At 41.6% G+C, this 22311-nt stretch overlaps 1 protein-coding gene across 2 annotated transcripts; it reads right to left on the bottom strand.

Moving 5' to 3' along the window:
* Positions 1–93: 93 nt before the first annotated feature.
* ap4b1 (adaptor related protein complex 4 subunit beta 1) lies at positions 94–21804 on the bottom strand. Of its 2 annotated transcripts, XM_044352424.1 has the most exons (14): positions 21695–21804; positions 21309–21444; positions 20217–20441; positions 19989–20119; positions 19482–19629; positions 18084–18369; positions 15432–15530; positions 12297–12408; positions 11668–11751; positions 11473–11576; positions 5806–6013; positions 5400–5714; positions 3073–3225; positions 94–1388 (listed from the first exon to the last, which is right to left on the bottom strand). In XM_044352424.1, the coding sequence occupies exons 2-14, from the start codon at positions 21419–21421 to the stop codon at positions 871–873; spliced, it is 2496 nt and encodes an 831-aa protein (XP_044208359.1). In that variant the 5' UTR covers positions 21422–21444; positions 21695–21804; the 3' UTR covers positions 94–870. The 2 variants fall into 2 exon arrangements, with proteins under 2 accessions (XP_044208359.1, XP_044208360.1); XM_044352425.1 differs by lacking the exons at positions 94–1388; positions 3073–3225 and adding an exon at positions 4615–4701.
* Between the last annotated feature and the right edge of the window lie 507 nt (positions 21805–22311).

Raw genomic sequence — 22311 nt, 5'->3', positions numbered from 1 at the left:
AAACCAGATGTGTCGTCACTGTTCAACCACATCCACCCGCCTGCGTGACTACTTCAAACACACCAGGAGCCTAGAATGACAGCTGACAAAAACTCATAACAACGCAGGAGGGAGGTTTTTATTATTATTATTATTATTATTTTAAACCAGTTAATGTGTTTCACTTTCGGTCTTAAGCACACAAAACATGTTTCAAGTAAAATATAATCTACGTTTAAAGGGCGGGGCTAGTAGGTGTCACACAAAAACAACATGCATGACAACTTTCGGGAGCCCTGCCTTGCTCATTGCTCAGCTATGTGAACATGCAAACATTCCCTCTTTGCATGATTACCTCCACCAGGGCATGTGTTCGTATGTATGCAACATAGTAATCTCTCAGCCCCAAGAGGAAAAACACTGTTGACTTTGGTGCAGTGAGACAAGTCCTCCATAGTGCCCTCACCAGGCCAAACATGATCTGACCTGAACTATTCTTTGATCTATTTATTACGGCTTGACTGTGATAATAACAGTAAAGTGAGGAGGATTAATGGCCTTCTCCACTGAGTGCTCTTTTGTTAACTCATGTTTTGTCCCCCTGAAAAGGCTCCATTCTTACTTCAACAATTATTTCAGCTGATACAACTTAAAATGTGAAAGATGTAAAGGAAAGCATGTGTAAGTGGTTTCCCATTCATTATGCATACATTATGTTTCCTGTACCCTTGTTTGAGCTTTATACAAAGTAAGGGTTGTTTTTTTTTTGCCGGGGCTTTCTTCTAAAAGGGGCAGTTAGTTTACAGTTATGATAAGGGAGTAAGTGGTGTCAGAGTGTGTCCATATAAGGACAGAAGTACAATGATGTGTGTTTGTGTGTATGATGCATATTTAAGCTCTCTCTGAGGACAGCGTGTGCAGAACAGTGGTGAGGACGGAGAGAAACCCCCTCAAAGCTTCGTCGTCTCTTGGTTGCTGCTTCAGAGTCACTTTTACTTCCTTTTCCTCTCCACCTCTCCTCACCGACTTTCTCCAGTTCAGCCCTTCGACTGTTGCTTCTTCTTTCTGTTTCGCCTGTTCTTCTTCCCCGTCCTCCACCATTTTATCAGCAGTCTCTCTGTCACACACGCCTCTCTCCCCTCCTACTTTCCGATTCGCCTCTCCAGTGTACAGCAGCTCCCCCAGGATGAGCGTGCTATGCTGCGTGTCAGCAGAGCGTGTGTGCTGGGTGTGTGTGTACAGGTAGACCCTCCAGGGGAGCATGTGTGGTGGCGTGAAGGCCAACGTCTGGATATTGACCAGTTGCATTGCAGCCTGAAGGCCTTGTGGGGAACAGTGAGGTATCACAGGGCATTGGATGTGTTCTTCCACACACGCATAATCCTTCTTCTCTTCTCTGTCCTGAGCACCTAGCCGCAAAAAACAAGGAGTAAAGTCATAAAAGAGGCTTTTCAATGTCAAATAACACCCTTTCTTAGATGTTTCCCTAAAAAATAACCCTAAAATGTGGGGAACTATACAAACATCATTCAGCTAAGCAAATCTCATCAGTAGTATATTATCCATCATATATAGATGTAGGCTTTACAAAGTGGTCTGAGTATTAGTTATTTGCATCAAAAATTTCACAATGGTGAACTCAAATCATTTGAACAAATAGGAGGCGAGCACAATTTACACTCCCGAGGACTGAATTCTTAAATATCTACAATTGAGACACTTTCTTACGACACATAAGGAATAGCACCTATCAGACATATTTCATTCAGTTGATATCAGTCATTTGAACAGGCCTCACAAGTATTACACAGCCTCAATTCACCCTCAGCTCAGAGTGGTTTGTGGGGTTTTTTTTTGTCTCTACGCACGTCAGTCAGACAGCTATCAGGTTAGTGGAGCAGTTCCTGTACTGAAATGTTTAGTGCACGTAATCTGGTAATCTCTCTTACATAAAAAAAAGATGTAGACACATAAAATCAATGAATAATGATCTAATATTTCTCATGATGTCTTCATTCCTATCATAGTTATCATGTCATATTGGAGATCATATGTTCATATTTATGAGTGAGCAGAGTGTGGTGCACCTGCAGACTTTTAAGATTTAAAAATGCAGTAAATACAGTTTAAAAGTGAGTTTTTTTTTTTAGGCTGTGTATAGTCCATGTGTTCTAACAGCATTTCAGTGAGTATGTTTAAATTTACTTAATTTGTTGGAATAGTTGAATTATCTTCACTGAATGCTGTTAAACCGAGATACAAACAGACATCTAAACATTTAGTTTGAACCTCGACACCTTTTCAACTGCAAATGGACTACGCTGAATAAAACTTTATTGTGCAACACATGAACACTTTTCCCCACCTTGAGCTACCGTCACCGCTGAGGTGTTTCTTAAAGATAAATGTGCACAGTCTGCATACACACACACATTCATGTTTCCACCTCCACTGGATTAAAATGGAGGCTAATCCTTTTATTTACCCGTTGCCATGGTGAATCATAGTATCAGTGCTACATTGATGATGGCTTTTTTTCCCCATTCACCACACACAAGCTTATCTCAGCATAAGAGTTGAGAGTTCGGCACGGAGTTTGTTGAACCTACTCTCTGGAACACACCCACTGGGAGAAGTTTTGTTTTTCATTTCTCAGATTTTTAAAAATGTACATTTACATTTTTAATGCACTTAGAATTGGATAGATAACAAGGCAGCAAACTGACAAGTTAAAAGAATGAAATTGCATCAGAATTGTGCTGTATTGTGTGGAAGGCTGAAGTTAATATAAAATAAATAAAAAGAAAGTCTACCTCACTATCAATGTTATCTCTTTCACAATGTTATCTCTCTGCTTAGGGGGTCTTGGTCATAAAAAAACATAAGAAGTCCTTTTTATTAAAGACTGGCAGACTGCAGGGTAAAGGTGTAACAAAACAAAAAGGTAGCCCACTCTGGCTGATATTTAACACAGGTTTTTACAGTTTTTACAGCAGACCCATTTTCTCCTGCATGGGACAATTCCTGTCCCGTGAAGAAGAAGCTCTAGACATTAAAGAGTCGCTGGGATGCGTGGCGATTCCATTTCATTACCGTGCTCAACATGCAAACCCTGTCGCTGCAGCCACAGGCGCTCGAACTCCTCTGGGCTGAGAGCCGGGGAGAGGGACAAACTGAGGGGGGCGATGGCGTCGGATGCCAGGACGTCAGCAGATGATTCTGTACACCAATTGGCACTGTCTGAGCCTGGGGAAGATGTGGGAGGACAAAGAGAAAGGAAGGAGGGGAGGATGTAAGAAGGAGACAGAGAGGAACAGAGAGGGAAGATGAGGTTGAAGCGGGAAGGAGACGGAGAATTGGAATGAATGCCAGAAAGAGCATTTGTGATTAAAAAAGGCACTGCTGTTTCACAGGGATAGACTTTAACTTTAGGAAACCAAAGCATTGTCACTGAAAAGAACACAACGCACTATAAATGCTTGATCAACAGAGATCCATCTGAAGTTGGCATGAAGATATTTGTGACTCTCACTCTTCATTTTGTTACAGATTTAATTTAGAACAGATTCAATTTTCTTTTTCTGGCAATTTTTTACATTACAGTATTCAGAGCCGTTATTCAGTGTATGTGCTGCCAAAGGGAGCAAAGGGACTGTAACGCAGAGAGTGGAAGGCAACACCCTGTACTCCTTATATGGAAGGTCCTGGCTCCAAATGGAAAAGATGGCACCGACCACAAGCTGCAATTCTTGGCTTCAAACCGGCTCCAATGCAAACCAGTGGGTGATGTCACACTTTGCTATGTCCATCTTTAGATAAAGTCTGTTCTGTTTACACAGTTCTGGCTGAGTGAAGGATTGTTGGACTCAGAGGGTCTTTAAGTAATAAAATACTTACAATTTAACAAGAATGTAACATCGTTATTGTTTTTAACTGGCAGGAGGAGTGGGGGTCCGTGTACCCTCCGTCCAAAGCTGTGTTCAACCTGTTCGATAACAAGATAAACCAATATACAGGAATATAAGCCTTGCTCTGTCCAAAAGTAACGAAATCTGCCTACCAGCACCTCTAAAGCTCAACATATTGTACCATATTTGTTTAATCTGTACAAAAAGTGAGTCTTATGGGGGGTTATGTGCAAGACTATTTCTTGGTTTGGAGCATCAACTTCCTGGAGTCACTGCAGAGATAGCAATGACAAAAAACAATGATATACCAGCAGCAAACCAGAAATACCAGTAGCTCACCACGGAGCCAGTGAGTAAGAGGAATTCAGTTGTTAAACAACATTGTTAGTCGACTGCAGATGTATTAGTCATGTTCTGTTCTGTTCTGTGAGGCTGTAAAACCTGACTGACAGTTTTCAAAACTGAAAAATATGATTCAAACTAAGATCAGAAGTTGACCGTAATGTTTCAGATTCAGGCCTTCGATAAGCGTCTCCCTCAAAGCCGACTACAATCATGCGACTACACCACCGTGTAAGAGCAACATTACAGTTTCTTTGTGACGTGTATATGTTATATATAAGCTATATTATTCACAACCAAGCATTATGTTCAGAAAATCAAACTTCAAAGGACACCAAAAACATCTAGGCGAGGTTAAAATGGCAATTACAGCCAACTAAGACAACAAACCACTCAACCAACCTGGGCCAAGGACATGCATCAGTTGACGCCCATCATGCGTATTGGGCATGTCAAAGAACAGGCACAAAGCCTAAACAAATACAGACAGAGAAAGCAAACAATCTCAGCAAATTGATGATTTATCAATGCTGATTGAAGGATTGTGGGATTACTTTAAGTAATAGAACTCTCCATCTAAAGCTGAGTTCAACTTGTTTGATAAAAGGATAAAGAAATGAATTATTTTGTTTTTCCATTTTTCATGTGAATTAAAAAAATCATAATCCACTTCCCGTCTTTTCCTGTTTTTCCCGTTCCCCTAACCCGTTTCCCTCATCGAATCGACAATTAGAATAGAAATTAAACCATTCATTGTTCGATTGTCTGTCTAAAAAATATTTCAGAAGCTAAGCTGGATAGTTCCCTCTGTCCTGTCAAGTTGATAACTACAGTTTTTTCATTTTCATGAGGGGCACAATGCGTTGTGTATTAGTTTATCCTGAAACAAACAAGATGAACACAGCTTTGGACGGAGGGTTCACGGACCCCTGCTCCTCTGCTAGTTAAAAACTTTGCAAATGGAAATGATGTCTGTGTTTATTTGCATATAAAGTGGGGGGGTGAGATCCGATCACAAGTGGTCACTCAAGACGCATGTGGAGTCGCCTGTTAATACCAGGTGTAAACAGAGCTGTCCGCTTGTGATCGGATCACCCGAGACGGATGTTACTGCCAGGTGTAAACAGGGCCTTAGATACACTACAGACAGATTTTAACCTCCACACTCACCTGCATGAACCTTCTCAACTTGGCTAGAGTTCAGGGTGTCTGACAGGACAGTGTTCGGCTTGGGGGCAAAGGTCACGTGTTCAGGGCTTCCCCTGCTGACTGACTCTGTCTCCACAGCGCTCTGCCTTAGAGGCTCCAGAGTGTTAAAGCTGCGTGCCCACTGGCTGACAGGCTCTGCGGGGCGGCCAATCAGAACACCCAGGGAAGGATCTGACCTCCGACCCTGTAGGACCTTTTGTGTCTCTTCCATCCCACAATGCAACAGGCGGTAGTAGAGAAGTGCCTGGTCACGCACGCACATGTCTGTCTCCTCGTCTGGAAAATACAAGAATGTTAAGAAAGACATTTGTTCTCTCTCTCTCACACACACACACACACACACACACACACACACACACACACACACCTATGCAGTAGTGCAGCAGTCTTCCGAGCATGTCTTGAGTCTCAGCAGGCCGGCACAAAAACAGCCTCATGGTGGCCGTCAGCAGCTCCATCTTGACTCCCAGAGAGGTCTCACTCCTTATTCCATCGATGAACACCTCCAGCGTGTAGGGGGTGCTGGAGACTCGCTCCCCATACACTCCCAGCAGCCACAGCAAGGCCTGCCTGCCCTAATGGAGGGTGAGGAGAATGATCTGAGGATTAAGACTAATCATTGAGGTGTATGGAGTTAATCTGCCTGATCAGATCTCTGATCAGGTTTAAAGGTACCCTGTGGAGTTTTTGAGCACTAGCAGTGCTATCGAGCAATGTTTTTAAGGGTAGGAGACATGCGTGATGTGATGTACAGTCCTGCAGATAGTTTCATGCTATTCTAATGATCAACATGGAAAAATCAATGTAGGTTCCACCTTTGCAAATGTATGAATGAATGTATGAATGTAAATATAAGTTTGTTTGTTTAGAAGAAAATCCCACATGGTACTTGTAAATGGAGCCATGCTGGGAGATTTGTGAAGTCACAGAAATCCTTGTGCTTCTAAATGCAGAAACAGACTGAATGTGGTGAGCTGGGCAGAGCCACTACTGTTCATTTTCTATCAGATGCAGCAAATCCCTCGCAAGAAGGAAGACTGTTTTGACTTCAGTCAGACACAGCTCCTACATTGATCTACTTTAAGCGTGAACCTTAACACACCTTGTCGTTCTGTCAGTTTCTGAGAATTACAAATGATGTCAGAAAGGTGTTAAAAGATCATAAGCTTGTGAAAGATGTTCAGAAATAATTTCAGCGATGTCAGTGGTTATATATCACCCTTTGTGAGCCTGCAACAAACCAGTTAACACTTAACTATGTGTGTGGAACTTTCACCAGACTAAGGCAATGCTCAGATGTGAACAGCTAAACTGTCAGTGTCAAAATTCAAATAAGCATAAGTGGATTAACAGACTTTGATGATGTATTTAATCTACCAGAGCAGAGCAAGGTGTGTTGAGCAGAAAAGAAAGAGCAGATAAAAAAAAAGAGTGAAAGTTGGTAGTGGTGTAACACACAAATTTCTCTCAGTTAGGACTCGGTTAGGAGCAGGGTGGTTATTAGGAATTTATGATTATCCAGATAATTCTTAATTATTAAAAATGTATAAAATCATTAATGTGAATGAATAATGACAGGGCACCACTTTGAGATCAGGGACCAATAACTAAACAGTGGAACAGTCTCAAAAAGGGCTGTCAACATCTGACAGTCATGAACATTTATAACCCGTCACCAAGCTGTTATCACACTAAAGCAAACAATCATAAACAACGGCAGTTATAAACTGCAGATTAATATACAGCACTAACAGAGATGTCTGTGTGTGTGTGAAAATTGTGCTAGCTAACAACTCGCTCTTGCTAGGTTAATGTTAATGTTACATCTGCCTGGAAAGTTGAACGCAATGGATAATGGTGATGAAATAAATGAGGAGAGAGATATGGAGACTGCAGTGGAGAGGGTGTATCTCTTGCAGATACACCTATTAACAGTTCTCGCGAGAAATTCACCCGAAGAGAGACCCCAGAGACCAAAACAAACGCCACCCTACTTGCTGCAATCAACAAGATCCATGAAAATCAAGACTCTTTTCTCAAGAAACTACAGTGTATTGAGAAATGCGTCAATGAGAACACAGGCGCCATCCACACTCTGTCCACTTCTGTTGGTGATACGAGGGAGCAGGTGAGGGAAGAGAAGGCAAGAGAAGATGGACTTTGAAGATATTTGGTGTCCCGCAACGAGAGAGCGAAAACGTCAAGATGACCGTGATTGATCTACTGTCAAGGGTCTAACTGGGGATCAAGGATTTCCTCCAAAACTCTGTGGATGTGGCACATCAAACTGGGCCCCAGTTTCTGTCATGCACACCCACACGTGATCGTGTTCGGGCAGATGCCAAACACTCAGAAGTTCTGATGCCATTAAAAAAAAAATCAAGATCACAAAGGACTTAACACAACACATTAGAGATGCAAGAGCGAAGCTATGGCCACTTGTGGAACAAGCAAGAAAAGAAGGGAAGCTGGCTGGCTACAGTAGTCCATTCACTATCATTGCTGGAAGGAGGATCACTGCACAAGATGTCACCACTTCACCAGTTGGTTCTGCAGCTGCTGCAGCTTATTTGATCGTAGCTTTATTGGATCTATTGATAGTGCTGTAGCTAAATTTAAAGGACCAGTGAGTAAGATTTAGTGATATCTAGTGGTGAGGTTACAGATTGCAACCAACTGAATTCCCCTCCCCTGCCAAGCGTGTAGGAGAACCTACGGTGGCCATGAAACCTGCAAAAAATACAACAGACCCTCTCTAGAGCCAGTGTTTGGTTTGTCTGTTCTGGGCTACTGCAGAAATATGGCAGCCTCTGTGGAAGAGGACCCGCTCCCTATGTAGATATAAAGGGCTCATTCTATGGTAACGAAAACACATATTTTCAGGTGATTGTACACTAATTGAAACATAGCTATGAATATTATATTCCATTTCTGCCAAATCTGTTCTGCTAGATGCCGCTAATTTCTACACACCTTTAAGGAAGCAATTCTATCAGTATTGAATTCATTGCCATCTCTCAATACTACAGAGGACTCTTATGCTAATTTTAGTTCCTCCCAAATGAATAATCCTGTTGATAGTACCGAGGGCTCACTGTGAATAACACTTGACTCAATCGCCCATTTAAAAAGGAAACTGATACAACATAAGAGGTTAGCCCCATGGTAAACCCGCAAACTAAAGCAAACATTGCGAAAATTTGAAAGGATTTGGCGTTCTATCAAACTAGAAGAATCTCGCTTAGTCTTGCAAGATAGTCTTAAAACATTTAAGAAGGCCCTCTGTAGTGCCAGAGCCACCTTTTGCTCATCATTAATAAAAGAGAATAAAAACTGCCCTAGGTTCCTTTTCAGCACTTTGGTCAAGCTGACAAAGAGTCATAACTCTATTGATCCATGTATTCCTATAGCTCTCCGTAGTAATGACTTTATGAGCTTCTTTAATGATAAAATTCTAACTATTAGAGGCAAAATTCACCACCTACTGCCCTCAACAGGTACCGATTTGTCCCCAAACACAGGCACCTTAGAAACAGCTGTAAATCCTGACATATATTTGGACTGTTTTTCTCCAGTCGACTTTTCTGAATTAACTTCAACAATTTCTTCATCTCAACCATCAACCTGTCTCTTAGACCCAATCTCAACTAGGCTGCTTAAGAAAGCCTTACCCTTAGTTAGCACTTCTTTACTAGATATGATCAATCTGCCTTTAGTAACAGGCTATGTACCACAGTCCTTTAAAGTAGCTGTAATTAAACCTCTTCTTAAGAAGCCTACTCTTGATTCAGGCATTTTAGCCAACTATATTTTAGCGACCTATATCTAATCATCCTTTTCTCTCTAAGATCCTTGAGAAAGCAAATCAGTTATGCAACTTTCTACATAACAATAGTTTATTTGAGGACTTTCAGTCAGGATTTAGAGCGCATAGGGACAGCACTGGTGTAAGTCAAAAATGATCTCCTAACTGCATCAGACAAAGGACTTCTCTCTGTACTTGTCTTGTAAGATCTTAGTGATGATCAATTTGACACAATTGATCATCATGTCCTATTACAGAGACTGGAACATTTAATTGGCATTACAGGAACTGCATTAAGCTGGTTTAAGTCCTATTTATCAGATCGATTTCAGTTTGTAGTTTGATGAATACACGCAAAAGTTAGACATGGAGTTCCACAAGGTTCTGTACTTGGACCAATACTGTTCATCTTATATATGTTTCCTTTGGGTAATATTATTCAGAAACACACTATAAGTTTTCATTGCCATGCAGATGACACCCAATTATATTTAACAATGAAGCCAGATGAAACCAATCAGTTAACTAAACTCCAAGCATGCCTTAAGGACATTAAGACCTGGATGACCTGCAATTTTCTGCTACTAAACTCAGATAAAACTGAAGTTATTGTGCTTGGCCCCAAACACCTTAGAAACACATTATCTAATAATCTAGCTAATCTAGATGGCATTACCCTGGCCACCAGCACCACTGTAAGGAATCTGGGAGTTATCTTTGATCAGGACATGTCCTTTAACTCCCACATAAAACAAATCTCAAGGACTGCCTTTTTTCACTTAAGTAATATTGCAAAAATCAGGCACATCCTGTCTCAAAAAGATACAGAAAAAATAGTCCATGCATTTGTGACTAGGCTGGATTATTGCAACTCTACTCTCTCTAAAGACGCTCCAGCTGGTCCAGAATGCAGCTGCACATGTACCGACAAAAAACAGAAAAAGACATCATATTTCTCCCAATTTTAGCTTTGCTGCATTGGCTTCCTGTAAAATCCTTCTCTTCACCTACAAAGCCCTCAATGGTCAGGCACCATCATATCTTAAAGAGCTCATAATACCCTATTATCCAACTAGAACACTGTGCTCCCAGTATGCAGGCTTACTTGTGGTTCCTACAGTCTCCAAAAGTAGAATGGGAGGCAGAACCTTCAGCTATGAGGCTCCTCTCCTGTGGAACCATCTTCCAGATTTGGTCTGGGGGGCAGATACCCTCTCTACATTCAAGAGTAGGCTTAAAACTTTCCTTTTTGATAAAGTTTATAGTTAGGGCTGACCAGGCTTGCCCTAGACCAGCCCCTTGTTATGCTGCTATAGGCCTAGATTGCCATGGGACTTCCAATGATGCACTGAGCTCCTCTGTCCTCTCCATCTGTATGCATTCATGTACCATTAATGCATGTTACTAACTTGGCTTCTTCCCTTGAGTTTTTTGTACTCTCTCATCTTGCGGGAAACCCCGGGATCCAAACTGTGGGCCTTTGCCACAGGAATAGTGCAGGGATGGTGGTGCGGTCCTGCTGGTGTCTTTATCTGGCTATTGCTGCTATTGTTATTGCTAGTCATATCTCTATTATTATTATTGTTATTGTTATTATTGTTGTTATTCTACTTCTGTGTCTGTCTCCCCTCCTCCTCCCTCTTTCTTTCTCTCTCAACCCAACTGGTCAAGGCAGATGGCCATCCACTGAGAGCTGGGTTCTGCTTGAGGTTTCTTCCCTTTAGAGAGGACTTTTTCCTTGCCATTGTCACCAAGTGCTTGATAATGGGGGGATTGTTGGGTCTCTGTGAATTAAAGAGTACGGTCTAGACCTGCTCAGAAATCTTGCATCAATCTCTGGTTTATCTCTGATTCTCTGGCACCCTCTGTACGCTTAAGTAATATCTCTCCTGCTCCTCTAATGGACCATGCTGGAATTAATCATGTCCTATCCAATGCAAAATCCAGTAAACAAATAATTCCAGGATATTGGAAACTTAATTCTTCTTTCCTTCAACAATGCTCCTATTGTTTAGGCATTAAGGATATTATAAATAGCTTCAAAAACAGGAATGACATTACTGTAAATCATGCATCTATATCAAGATACTCCAATATATTCCAGGTTAAAAATATAGACCTTCATGATATGTCCCCTTTAAGTAAAGAATCTGAGTGCTTTAAGACATGGTGCCTTTTTACATCCAGGCAGTATGTGTGTGTGTGGCAGCGTGCCAAGTAGTGTCTGACCTGGCTGTCCTGCAGTGTCTCCTCACAGCCCTCAAGAGCCAAACACACAGTGCTGCTACACTGAGGACACACCCAGACCAGGTCCCGCATTGTCTGCACCACGGCTGAGCAGTGGGGGTGGGAGAGAGAAAGCGAGTTACTTAAATGAAAGGCTGCATGCTATGCAACGTATGTGCGTGGTTCATTGAGTTTTACCTGAGGTGATGTGTTCCTGTTTGAGCCCGAGTAGTCCTGTGAGGATCTCTAGACATCTGTCACTGTAGCTCCGTCCAATACGACCTAAAACCAGACCGGACATGATGACACAAGATATGGGTGAAGCTGATGTTATTACTCATGCAATCAAATGAATATGGCTTTAATCACAGGAAGTCACACAGCCCACACTGCTGGATAATGAGATTTTAGAAACAGAATTTCTTCAGCACTCTGAATGTAACATATTAAATATAATTATGCTGCATTTACATCTCCAAGTTTCTGGGAATTCATGAAAAATACTAGAATTTGTGTTGGACCAGAGGGTGCTGAATGTTTTCTTCCTCACCCTCTAGTACTGTTCAACGAGTGTAATGAGGATAATGTTGACCCTACCACAGTGAAGTGGAGTTTGAAAGGAAATGAATGGAGAGAACAGAGCCAGGAAGTATTACCATAGACACATGTCTGCCAACTAATAATCTGCTTGAGCTATACTGGTGTTACACATTTATGAATTCAGTGTACAACCAAAGAAACAGACATAAAAATGTGCCTTCCTATCAGTTTGAACAAATTGCTACAGCTGTTTATATCTGTGTGTGTGTGTGTGTGTGTGTATTTACCTATAGCTGATATTGCAGCCTGGGCTGTGTCAGTGTTGACATCAGTGCAGTATCCTTTCAGCTCATCCAGTAACATTGCTACATTTTCATCATTCACCAGCTCCACCAGCACCTACCACCAGCAAACACAACCGTGTTAGCACTACTATTATTTAAGTTACTGGTCTGGTACCACTAGTGGTACCACTAATACTGCGTAGTAACTGTCAACTACATTGCATGTTAAGTTCTTGAAAGATTCCCTCCAGTTATGTTTTAAGACATATAAAAATATTCTGCTTGGAATATTTATTGAGTGTCTGAAATGGTTTTTCCAGAAAAAGTTAAATTTCCTTGGTAATAATTCTTAAAGCGGGACTCTCAGGTAAGTAAGCGTTGGTTTGAAAATGAAGTAAGTTTGAAAATGAAAAAAATCTAGGGGTGTGGAGTTAGAAAGAAGTGAGGTTACCAGACCTCTGTGGCCTGCTTGTACAGTTGAAGTCAGAAGTTTACATACACTTTAGCCAAATACATTAAAACTCAGTTTTTCACAATTTCTGACATGTAATCCTGGTAAACATTCCTTGTCTTAGGTCAGTTAGGATCACTAGTTTATTTTTTAAGACTGTGAAATGTCAGAATAATAGTAAAGAGAATGATTTATTCCAGCTTTTATTTCTTTCATCACACTCCCAGTGGGTCAATTACATACAATTAGCTAGTATTTAGTAGCATTGCCTTTAAATTGTTTAACTTGGGTCAAACGTTTCGGGTAACCTTCCACAAGGTTCTCACAATAAGTTGCTGCAAATTTGGCCCATTCCTCCTGACAGAAGTGGTGTAACAGAGTAAGGTTTGTAGGCCTCTTTGCTCGCACACGCTTTTTCTGCCCACAAATTTTCTACTGGATTGAGGTCAGGGCTTTGTGCTGGCCACTCCACTACCTTGACTTTATTGTCCTTAAGCCATTTTGCCACCCCTGTGCTACACGGTTGGGATGGTGTTCTTTGGCTTTCAGGCCTCGGTCTCTTTCCTCCTAACATAATGATGGTCATTATGGCAATGGTCAATTTTTGGCAGGCCCACCCATACAGGAATTTGGCCCTCCTAGGAGAAATCAGCCTCCACACTGTTTTAATGTATGGACTAACCGGGGTTCAAGCCCTGGGCCCAACGATGTGAAAGGGCACATGAGGCTCAGGAAAAATATAACCTAAAATTCACAGGGAGGAAAAAAAACTACTGCCTCGTTTGTATGTTTTTTGTCCGTTTTTGGTGTCTGGTTTTAGAGCGAAGTGAGACAACATCTTGTGTTAAGTGTCTGTGCTGCTCCTGAACGGAAACCACAGGTGCTAGTTGTCACCTTTACACTTTTAGTTTCACTCTTTCTTGATCTTTCTGTCATCTCTCTCTGTTTCTAGGAAGCTTGAACCCTCTGAACTTCAGTTTGCAGCAGTTACTGTTATTCAGAGTTTTTGTTGGGGTGTGATGCTGGAGCAGGAAGTTAAAGCGGAGGTTAGGGTTAGGGTTGAGGTTAATCATGCTGGCTGGTGTTTCTGTTTAACCAGTGATTGTGTTGACTGTTGACTTTCAGGGAAATGTGTCATGGTTGCTGGGGTGACGGCAGCTGTTGAAAACACAAATGTAGGTGTCTATCAAGTCAAAATGGAGTTTCCTAAAAAATATCGGGAACTAGAGGGGGAAGAAAATACATAAATTAATAATGAAAGTAATGTACTGAATCCACTGACAAATGGAACATTCAGAAAGCAAACTGGATGATACTAATATGCAGAGTGCTGCCTGGAGCTGCAAAAAGCAACACACAGCGTTGCAGGAAAGGAGCAGAGCAGTCCAGAAGTAAACAAACGCTCCCTCCTCCCTCAGAGCTGAGTATGTGGGTTGCACCCATGAAAAATTTGCCAAATCTTCTCTATCAATGCCAAACAGCTTATTTTGCTGTTGCTATTGACTCTTATTTTGAGCTTAAATCTTTTTGTTGCGCATTAGATAGGAGCTTGCAGACAGGTACAGTCTAGAAAACAGGGCAATTTATAGCATAATTAGTTTCAACTCTAGTTTCAATTGGACTCACTCTTTATTAGTTAAGTTTTTAAAAACAGCAAAATGTAGTAAGAGCAGAGAAAGTACATTATAATATAGGAGGAGAAAATGAATTAAAGCTGCAAGCAGCTATGAACGGGCCCTCGCACCTTGCGCATCAGAGGGAGTGGAAGCCATGGTATTACTATTGGAGGTCTGTTGACACGGCTCTGAACTGTCAGGATTATTGGACACTGTATAAATGGGTAAAATATTATTTCTTGTGTGCAATACGTGGTGCTGGATTTGACTTATTAGAAAATGTTGATGAACTATGTGTCATTTGGGCCTCATTTCCTGTTGCATGTAGGCAATATGACATAGGTTAAATATTAGTGCAGCAATACATTTACCCAAGGGCAAATGACATGGATACACATTTTCTTGAATGTTGGACCTTGCATGCAGGAAATAATTTTCACTTCCTGTGTCCACTATATGGCAGTAGAGAACACTCACAATTATACGTCGCTCTATATCATGTGTAGACCACACCATGTAAATTCCATGTTAATCGGATGCTGTTTGTCATATCAGCCTGACTTCCTGTTCAGTAGATGACGCTATGACTATGACTTAATATTGACATGTAGAGGTGTTCAGGCTGGGACTCTTATCAAGCATGAGAAATTTGGTGCAGGTTGAGCAATGTACATTCAAGTTACAACAACTTCCCGCTTCATGGTAAAACATCAAGGTTTACCGCATTGCCACGGCAACTGCGTATAATGAAAACTATGTGTGTCTGGACAAGATACATGTGCCTACCAAATTTCGGGATCTATTTGGGATTTGGGAATTTAGGGACCGTTGGGCCCCTGGCACTTCTGTGCTTGGGCCCCAATAATTATAATCCCTTCAAAAACAATAGGTCCCTGGCACTGTCATGCCCTGGCCTCAATAATAATAATAATCCCTTCAAAAACTATAGGTCCCTGGCACTGTCATGCCCTGGCCTCAATAATAATAATAATCCCTTCAAAAACAATAGGTTCCTCATACTTTCAGTACTCTGGGCCCTAAAAATATCTATTTGAGTTAAACAGGCATCACCTGCATCTTCCTTTGTTTGATGTAGGCTGGTTCAGCATAACCACAAAAGAAACGTTTGTAGTGCGCCCCCATCAGGCCAGGATGAGAACGCAACAGCAACTAAGAGAGGAAAAAGAGATGGTTTCATTACTCAAAGTGTATCCACACATCAATCTGACAAAAGACACTAATGATGATTGTACTAATGCAGACAAAAATCACATATTTTGTCTATACAGGCACACATTCAAATGATTAGGTTTTCTCAGAGAGGGGGTTGTAGCCAATTCAGTGGTCTGTCCACTGACCATGGTCGCTAACACAGATCACTGGTTACTACCACTAGGGGGGCTGAAGCTAATGGTCTGGACCACTTAGTGAGTAGTCTGTGGAGTGGTCTCTGTGATCCTAATCCACCTTCTCAAGCCATGTTGGCAACACTGTTAGCCAAATAAATGTCAGAGATCATAATCCTTTATCTAGGCTATATTCTATATTGTCTATATTCTTGTTGCACTGTATATTGCATTTTATGTGGCTATACCACTGTATATAAATAAATATAAATGTAATAAAAATAACATATTTATATACAGTCAATGGGTTATACCTATAGTTACAAATCTATCTATCTATACATAGCATGTGAGTAGCTATTTCCTTTAACTGTAGGGCTGTGCGATATGACAATATATATCATTTGACGAGAGAAAAATGTCTATCGTGTATATCGTTGTGACAGAAATCACACTTTTTACGGCAATATTTTTCATCATTTGCAGTCTGTCCATCTTTTGCGCGGATTACATTGATAAATTACTCCTCATGGTTTTTTACTTGCAAAGCTTTTAGTGCACATACTGTAACATAACAAGTTTAGTTGAAGAAAATGTTTTATTGATCTGATTCACCGTCTTTCTCGCTACTAGCACTCCCTCTCTTCACTCACTCTCTAGCTCACTTGACCACAGCTGCGGGAAGCCGACAGAAAAGTCTAACTTAACTTTTAATATTATCAAACGAAGAGAAATGTCCTCCCCTCGTCCTCGAAACGTCTTTGTACTCACTCGTGGCAGAGTTTACAGCTCTGATCAGTCTGATCTCCGTCACGCCTCTGAATCTGGAACTCCTGCATGCTATGTAAAAGCACACATGGAGGTGGTTTTATGCTGGCGGGGGGAGACGGAGGGGACGGACCAACTATTTATTCATTGAATTAAAATGTGCTGTATCGGGATAGGTATTGTTATCAGGATATGAAATGACTTACATCAGGATATGAGATTTTCATCAGCCCTATTTAACCGTTTATGAATGTGAACCAGTTGTCAATATAGTCCTTGTGGTCCGTCCGTTGACCTTGTGGTCTGGACCAGTTTCTTAGTGGTCCGTCCGTGGTCCTAGTGGTTCGAACCAGTTTCTTAGTGGTCCGTCCGTGGTCCTAGTGGTCCGGACCAGTTTCTTAATGGTCCGTCCGTTGACCTTGTGGTCCGGACCAGTTTCTTAGTGGTCCGTCCGTCGTCCTAGTGGTCCGGACCAGTTTCTCAGTGGTCTGTCGCTGGTCTTTTTGGTCAAGACCATTTGCTCAGTGGTCCATAACGTGGTCCTAATCCACCGCACACCTCCTCTTTCTTCTCTCCCCTTCTCGCTTCTCTCTTCTTTGGCCATGTGGTAAACTGTTGTTAGCTATTCATATATTGTTTACCTAGATAGTAATCTATCTATCTATCTATCTATCTATCTATCTATCTATCTATCATCACACAAACTTCAAAATACAACAATAACAATGATGACAGTAACAAAATAACCATGCAATCATCGTCTAATCAACAACAGAATATAATTCATCGACAAAATACTATGATTTGTGGTGTTTGTCTCCATCAACACAAACAATACATTAATAGCTAACAAAAGTGTACCACACAGCCAAAGGAGAGAGAGGGGAGGTGGATCAGGACCACGCAATGGACCAATGAACAACTGGTCCGGACCAAAAAGACCATGCAACAGACCACTAAGCAACTGGTCTAGACCACTAGGACCACACGATGGACCACTGAGCAACTAGTCCAGACCACAAGGACCATGGACAGACCACTAGGACCACACGATGGACCACTGAGCAACTAGTCCAGACCACAAGGACCACGGACAAACCACAAGAACCACATGACAGACCACAGAACAACTGGTCCAACTAGTCCAGACTACAAAGACCATATGGACCACTGATTCATATTTATATCAATTAAATGAAATAGCTACTTACATGCTATGCATAGAACTAGAAGATAGATAGATAGATAGAATTACTATCTACGTATAACCACACAATATGCATTTACAGTGCAACAATAAGAATATAGATGACAAAGAATACAGACAAAGGATTATGATAACTGCTAACAGTGTTGCCAACACGGCCCGAGAAGGGAGAAGGTGGTTCCACTGTGAAACACAGCTGGATATTGTTGACATAAAAATTAAGAAAGATACTATACTGCTTAACTATGTGACCTAGAGAAAACATGCATGAGATTAAGATGTTTTATAGTATATACAGTGGGAGTCAAAAGTATCAAAAGCTGCACTAACAGTCAAGTGACAAACTGTAAAGACACATACAATCACATCTTCTACCTCCAAAACAGAGTTATTCACACTCACCTGTATGTGGCAGAGGGCGGTGAACCTCATCTCTCTGGACATGCTCCCACAGGCGGCCAGCAGTGGTGCCCGTACTCGCTCCAGAGCTGCCAGACTGACTGCTGGGAAACCGGAACAGAGGCTGAGGAAGAGGCTGAAGGTGGCGGCCATGACCGGGGGGTGAGGGCTGACCAGGGAGGCGTCCAGCAGAGACAGGATGTCGAAGAGCTCATCCTCTGACTGAGGCCGGTTGCGCTGGAGGATCCTCAGCACCTCACACTGACCCCAAACGTCACATTCCTTTAGCCTGGGATGACGGGCAGATAGAAAGAGATTAAACCTTACAACACATGTAGCCATGTTTGCTACTGAATGTTGTAAACTTTTGTAAAGTCACATCTTCTAAGGGCTTGGGTTAAGTACCACAGACAGGCTATGGAAGCTAGAGAGTGTTGTTGGTTTTGGTTACAGTAAGAAACAGAGTATTGCCAGGCTTAGCCATTAAAGGAACAGTTTGACATTTTGGGAAATATGCTTTCTTGCCAAGAATCAGATTAGAAGATTGATACCACTCTCAGACATGAAGGTGGTATTGATCTTCTCATCTAACTCTCGGCAATAAAGCATATTATATTCCTTTAAGTACTGTACTTGAGTAAATGTATTTTGTTATTTTCCACCACTTTCTGTATATCACCTTGGCGTCATAAAATTTTGATAATTCTGACTTGAATCAAATGGTAAACATTTGTTCCTCCAGGAATTCTGGAGGCAAAATATTCCAAACAAAACAGCAATGTCCTGGAAATGTACAGCCTGCAGTTTTAAACTCTGAGACCTCTCTCTGCCCGCCTACTGGCTGAAATCTATCAGGAGACAATAGGAAGCAGTTTGGCTGTGCTGATTTGATTAACTGTCTGGAGATGAATGGTTGATGGTTATACACAGACTGACAGACTCAGTACTGCAGATTGAGGCTTATGAATACAAAATCCAGAGGAAGAAAGAACAAAGGCACTGTCTTTACTAATTAACATAGAAACAAGGAAATATAAAAACTTTGCATATTCTCCACAACACTCTGTATGTGCTTCAATTTTCACTTTGTTTAAATATTTGTAGGTAGAGGACAACTGCTGCAATTTGGCAGCTTGGGTTTGTGCCAAAGAGGAAGAGCCAACAAATGTCTTCAGCTACCTGTGTCAGTCATATGAACCTCATAATGTGCAATAACAGTGACTGACCACTTAACCTCAGCAATAGTCATCATTTTTCTCCTCCAGTCCACATATAATATTATTTTTAAACATTTATCAAAAATGAAGTGCCATCCAACCCTGACACTCAACCGAACCACATAAATAAACTTCAGTTTTCATTTTGTGACATGATTCTCTGATGGACTGACTCAGAGCCAACCTGTTTAGGAGATGATGGGTGATGGGTTTGTTAATAGCGACCCCTCCTTCGTCTTTAAGTATTTCCTCCAGAGCACGGAGGCAGTTCACCATCACCACCGGGTCAGAGTCCCTCAGCAGGCTGTATAGCTCGTTCACCACTGCAGCATCTGGAAGAAATATATTAAAGAAGTTTCATAAGCATGAAAAACATATTTAGGCATGAGCTCATCAACAATAACTGAACTTGATGTTTCTGTTTACCCCTGTTTCCAGTCTTTGTGCTAAGCTAACCAGCGGCTGGCTGTAGCTTCATATTTACTTACATGTTAACTTAAACAGGGTTATAGCACATGATGAAGTGGAACATGGAGGTACAGTTTATTCTTTTAGCAATGATCAGAAAATAAAATTAGCAATTATTGGATTATGGTCTCCTTATTAAAATCCAGGACTCTCATCAGATGGCTACATGCAAATATCAAATTCTGAGAGAATGACATTGGAACATTGACATTGTCTACCCTACCGATCTCAGCATTAGGTTGGAGATTGTGTAGTTTGGCCCAGCCGAGTACAGCCACTCGTCGTACACAAGCTGCTCTATCCCTCAGCCCTGCTGTCAGGGGCTGCTCCACATACTCCACCAGACTGGGCAACCTAGGACGCACAGTCACACAGTCAGAAACCAAATTATACATATAATCATATCCTGACATGACGGCTTGCACTGAAGTCAATGTGTGTAGCACCTCACCTAAGGTTGGTCATGTTCCTCAGGGCCAGGCTGCGGACCATCGGGTTTGAATCCTGACAGTCTTTCCTCAGTGTGTTGATGACCAGTAGAGACAGCTCTGGGTTTAAAGTGGCATAGGAACACAGGAAGACATAGACCAGTTTCTTCTGGACTATGTCCACTGTGGCACATGCTTTTACCAACTCACTGAACAGACCTGATACATCTACACCCTGCGACATCAACCTGAGACAGAGAGAGGAGTCGAAAAAAGGAGGGTAGGGAGAGAGAACAAAGAGAAAGGGGGCAGGCGTAAGGAGATGGGCAGTGAGAAGAAAGATGTGGGGGAAGAGGAGGAAAAAATAAGCAAGGGGAATAAGGAGAACATTTAGAAACATTTGGGAAAGAGCAGCAAGTAGGGCATGAATGAAAAAAAGATAGGACACAGGACAGAGAAAATGTGATAATGTGAACAATACATGGATGGAGAGAAAAGATGGACAGTATGCTATGTGACTATTCTGCTGTATGACTGTAGAGTTTTATGTTCGATATGTATAATCGTGAAATGAGATGTTTTAGTTATGTGTTAGTTATTAGATGTCTTTAGCCTTATGAAAGCCTTGCACCGATGAATATGTTTGCCAAATTAGGTTGAATCATTTTGAGATAAACACAAAGATAGATTACCAACCAGGCAAAACAAGCAACTGCCCCTCGACCCAAGACCCCAAAGGGGCAGCAAAAGCCCTTCATCATCAGTTGCCTTTTTGGTAATTTGACCAAGTGGAGGTCCTGCATTGTATGTAACTTAATCTTGCGTCCTTTTACAGGGGCTGTTTGTTAAAGCAATTTGGGTTTCAGTATCTTGCCCAAGGACACTTCGACATTTGGACTGGAGGAGCCGGGAATTGAACCGCTGATCTTCTGATTAGTACCCGCTCTACCTCCTGAGCCACAGCCACCCCAGGCAGTAGTATTCCAGCGTAGGAGTGTTGGTTGGTTTTTGGGCAAAAAACATTTTTGTTTGAGGGTATGCACCCTGTGTGTGTGTGTGTGTGTGTGTGTGTGTGTGTGTGTGTGTGTGTGTGTGTGTGTATGTCTTCAGCCTACCTGATGACTCTGAGGATGGTGTTCCTGTAGCGCAGCGGGTCAGACTGGACGTTGGGGTTGGACAGGACTCTCCTCAGCTCCCTCACCGTGTCCTCACTGCCCAGGTACGGCATAGTGCCCGCAGACAGCCCGAACACTGACACAGCAGAAAACACACACACACACTGCTTCAAGTCATGTTAACATACAACGTTTAATATCGTGTTAAACGTTAGCACGCTCACACAAAGCGACTACAGTTTACATGCATGTCCAGTACAAAGTTATTACAGAAGAGAAGTCAAGCTTTTATCGTTTTATTCAGATACCTTTTAAATCTAAAATATCATTTGCAGCATTGAACCATTCTTAACACATCGACTTGTTACTTGAAAAAAAACCATTACCGTCGACACTTCAAATAGAGGATTCCATTTACAACACGGCCGGGATGATGATGATAATGATGATTGTTTACAACCTACATGACACTTCCTCATTTCTTCTTCTGCTGTCGAATAAATTCAGTGTTTAAGCACATGCTGCTCTCTGGTGGTTGGGGTAGAAACAGCAATTGGGAGATTTAGCAACACATTAGGCAGTTCCTCAACTTGTCCCCTCAACCAGCCACCTCCATGCCACAGCACTACAATAGAAACAAACTGTTAATGAGCCCATTTCAAGCTGTTGAAGAGATGTGTGTACATTTGTAAAGATATGGAGTCCCTGGCTATTTTATTGTTCAGCAGGGTCAGGGGTAACGTGATTTAAAGACTAGACTAGACTAGAGTAGACATGCTTTTAGACATATAAAATACCAGAACCTGTAAATGAGCAAATATTTTTAATGTCAAAAATTTTAATTCTGGACAAAAGATGTCTTCCACTTCACTGGAAAGTCCATTCTCAGTGTATGGAGAGTTTTCACATCACACTTGTGCAATCTGTATTGGACAAGGATCAGTTGCCAAAACAGTTGTTTTCCTGCAGAAAATGCATGTGAAAGCTGAAAGCTGAAACAAAT

The sequence above is a fragment of the Thunnus albacares genome, chromosome 5 (genome assembly GCF_914725855.1).
Source record: "Thunnus albacares chromosome 5, fThuAlb1.1, whole genome shotgun sequence".
NCBI classification, from domain to species: domain Eukaryota; kingdom Metazoa; phylum Chordata; class Actinopteri; order Scombriformes; family Scombridae; genus Thunnus; species Thunnus albacares.
This window is presented reverse-complemented; position numbering and strand designations above follow the sequence as displayed.

Excerpts from the sequence above, each read along its gene's own strand:
- ap4b1 (XM_044352424.1), bottom strand. The coding sequence starts at position 21,421 with ATGCCGTACCTGGGCAGTGAGGACACGGTGAGGGAGCTGAGGAGAGTC. Across the intron at positions 20,442-21,308 it reads ACCATCCTCAGAGTCATCAG|GTTGATGTCGCAGGGTGTAG; the intron begins GTAGGCTGAAGA and ends TCTCTGTCTCAG. Across the intron at positions 5,715-5,805 it reads ACTGCTGCACTACTGCATAG|ACGAGGAGACAGACATGTGC; the intron begins GTGTGTGTGTGT and ends TGTATTTTCCAG.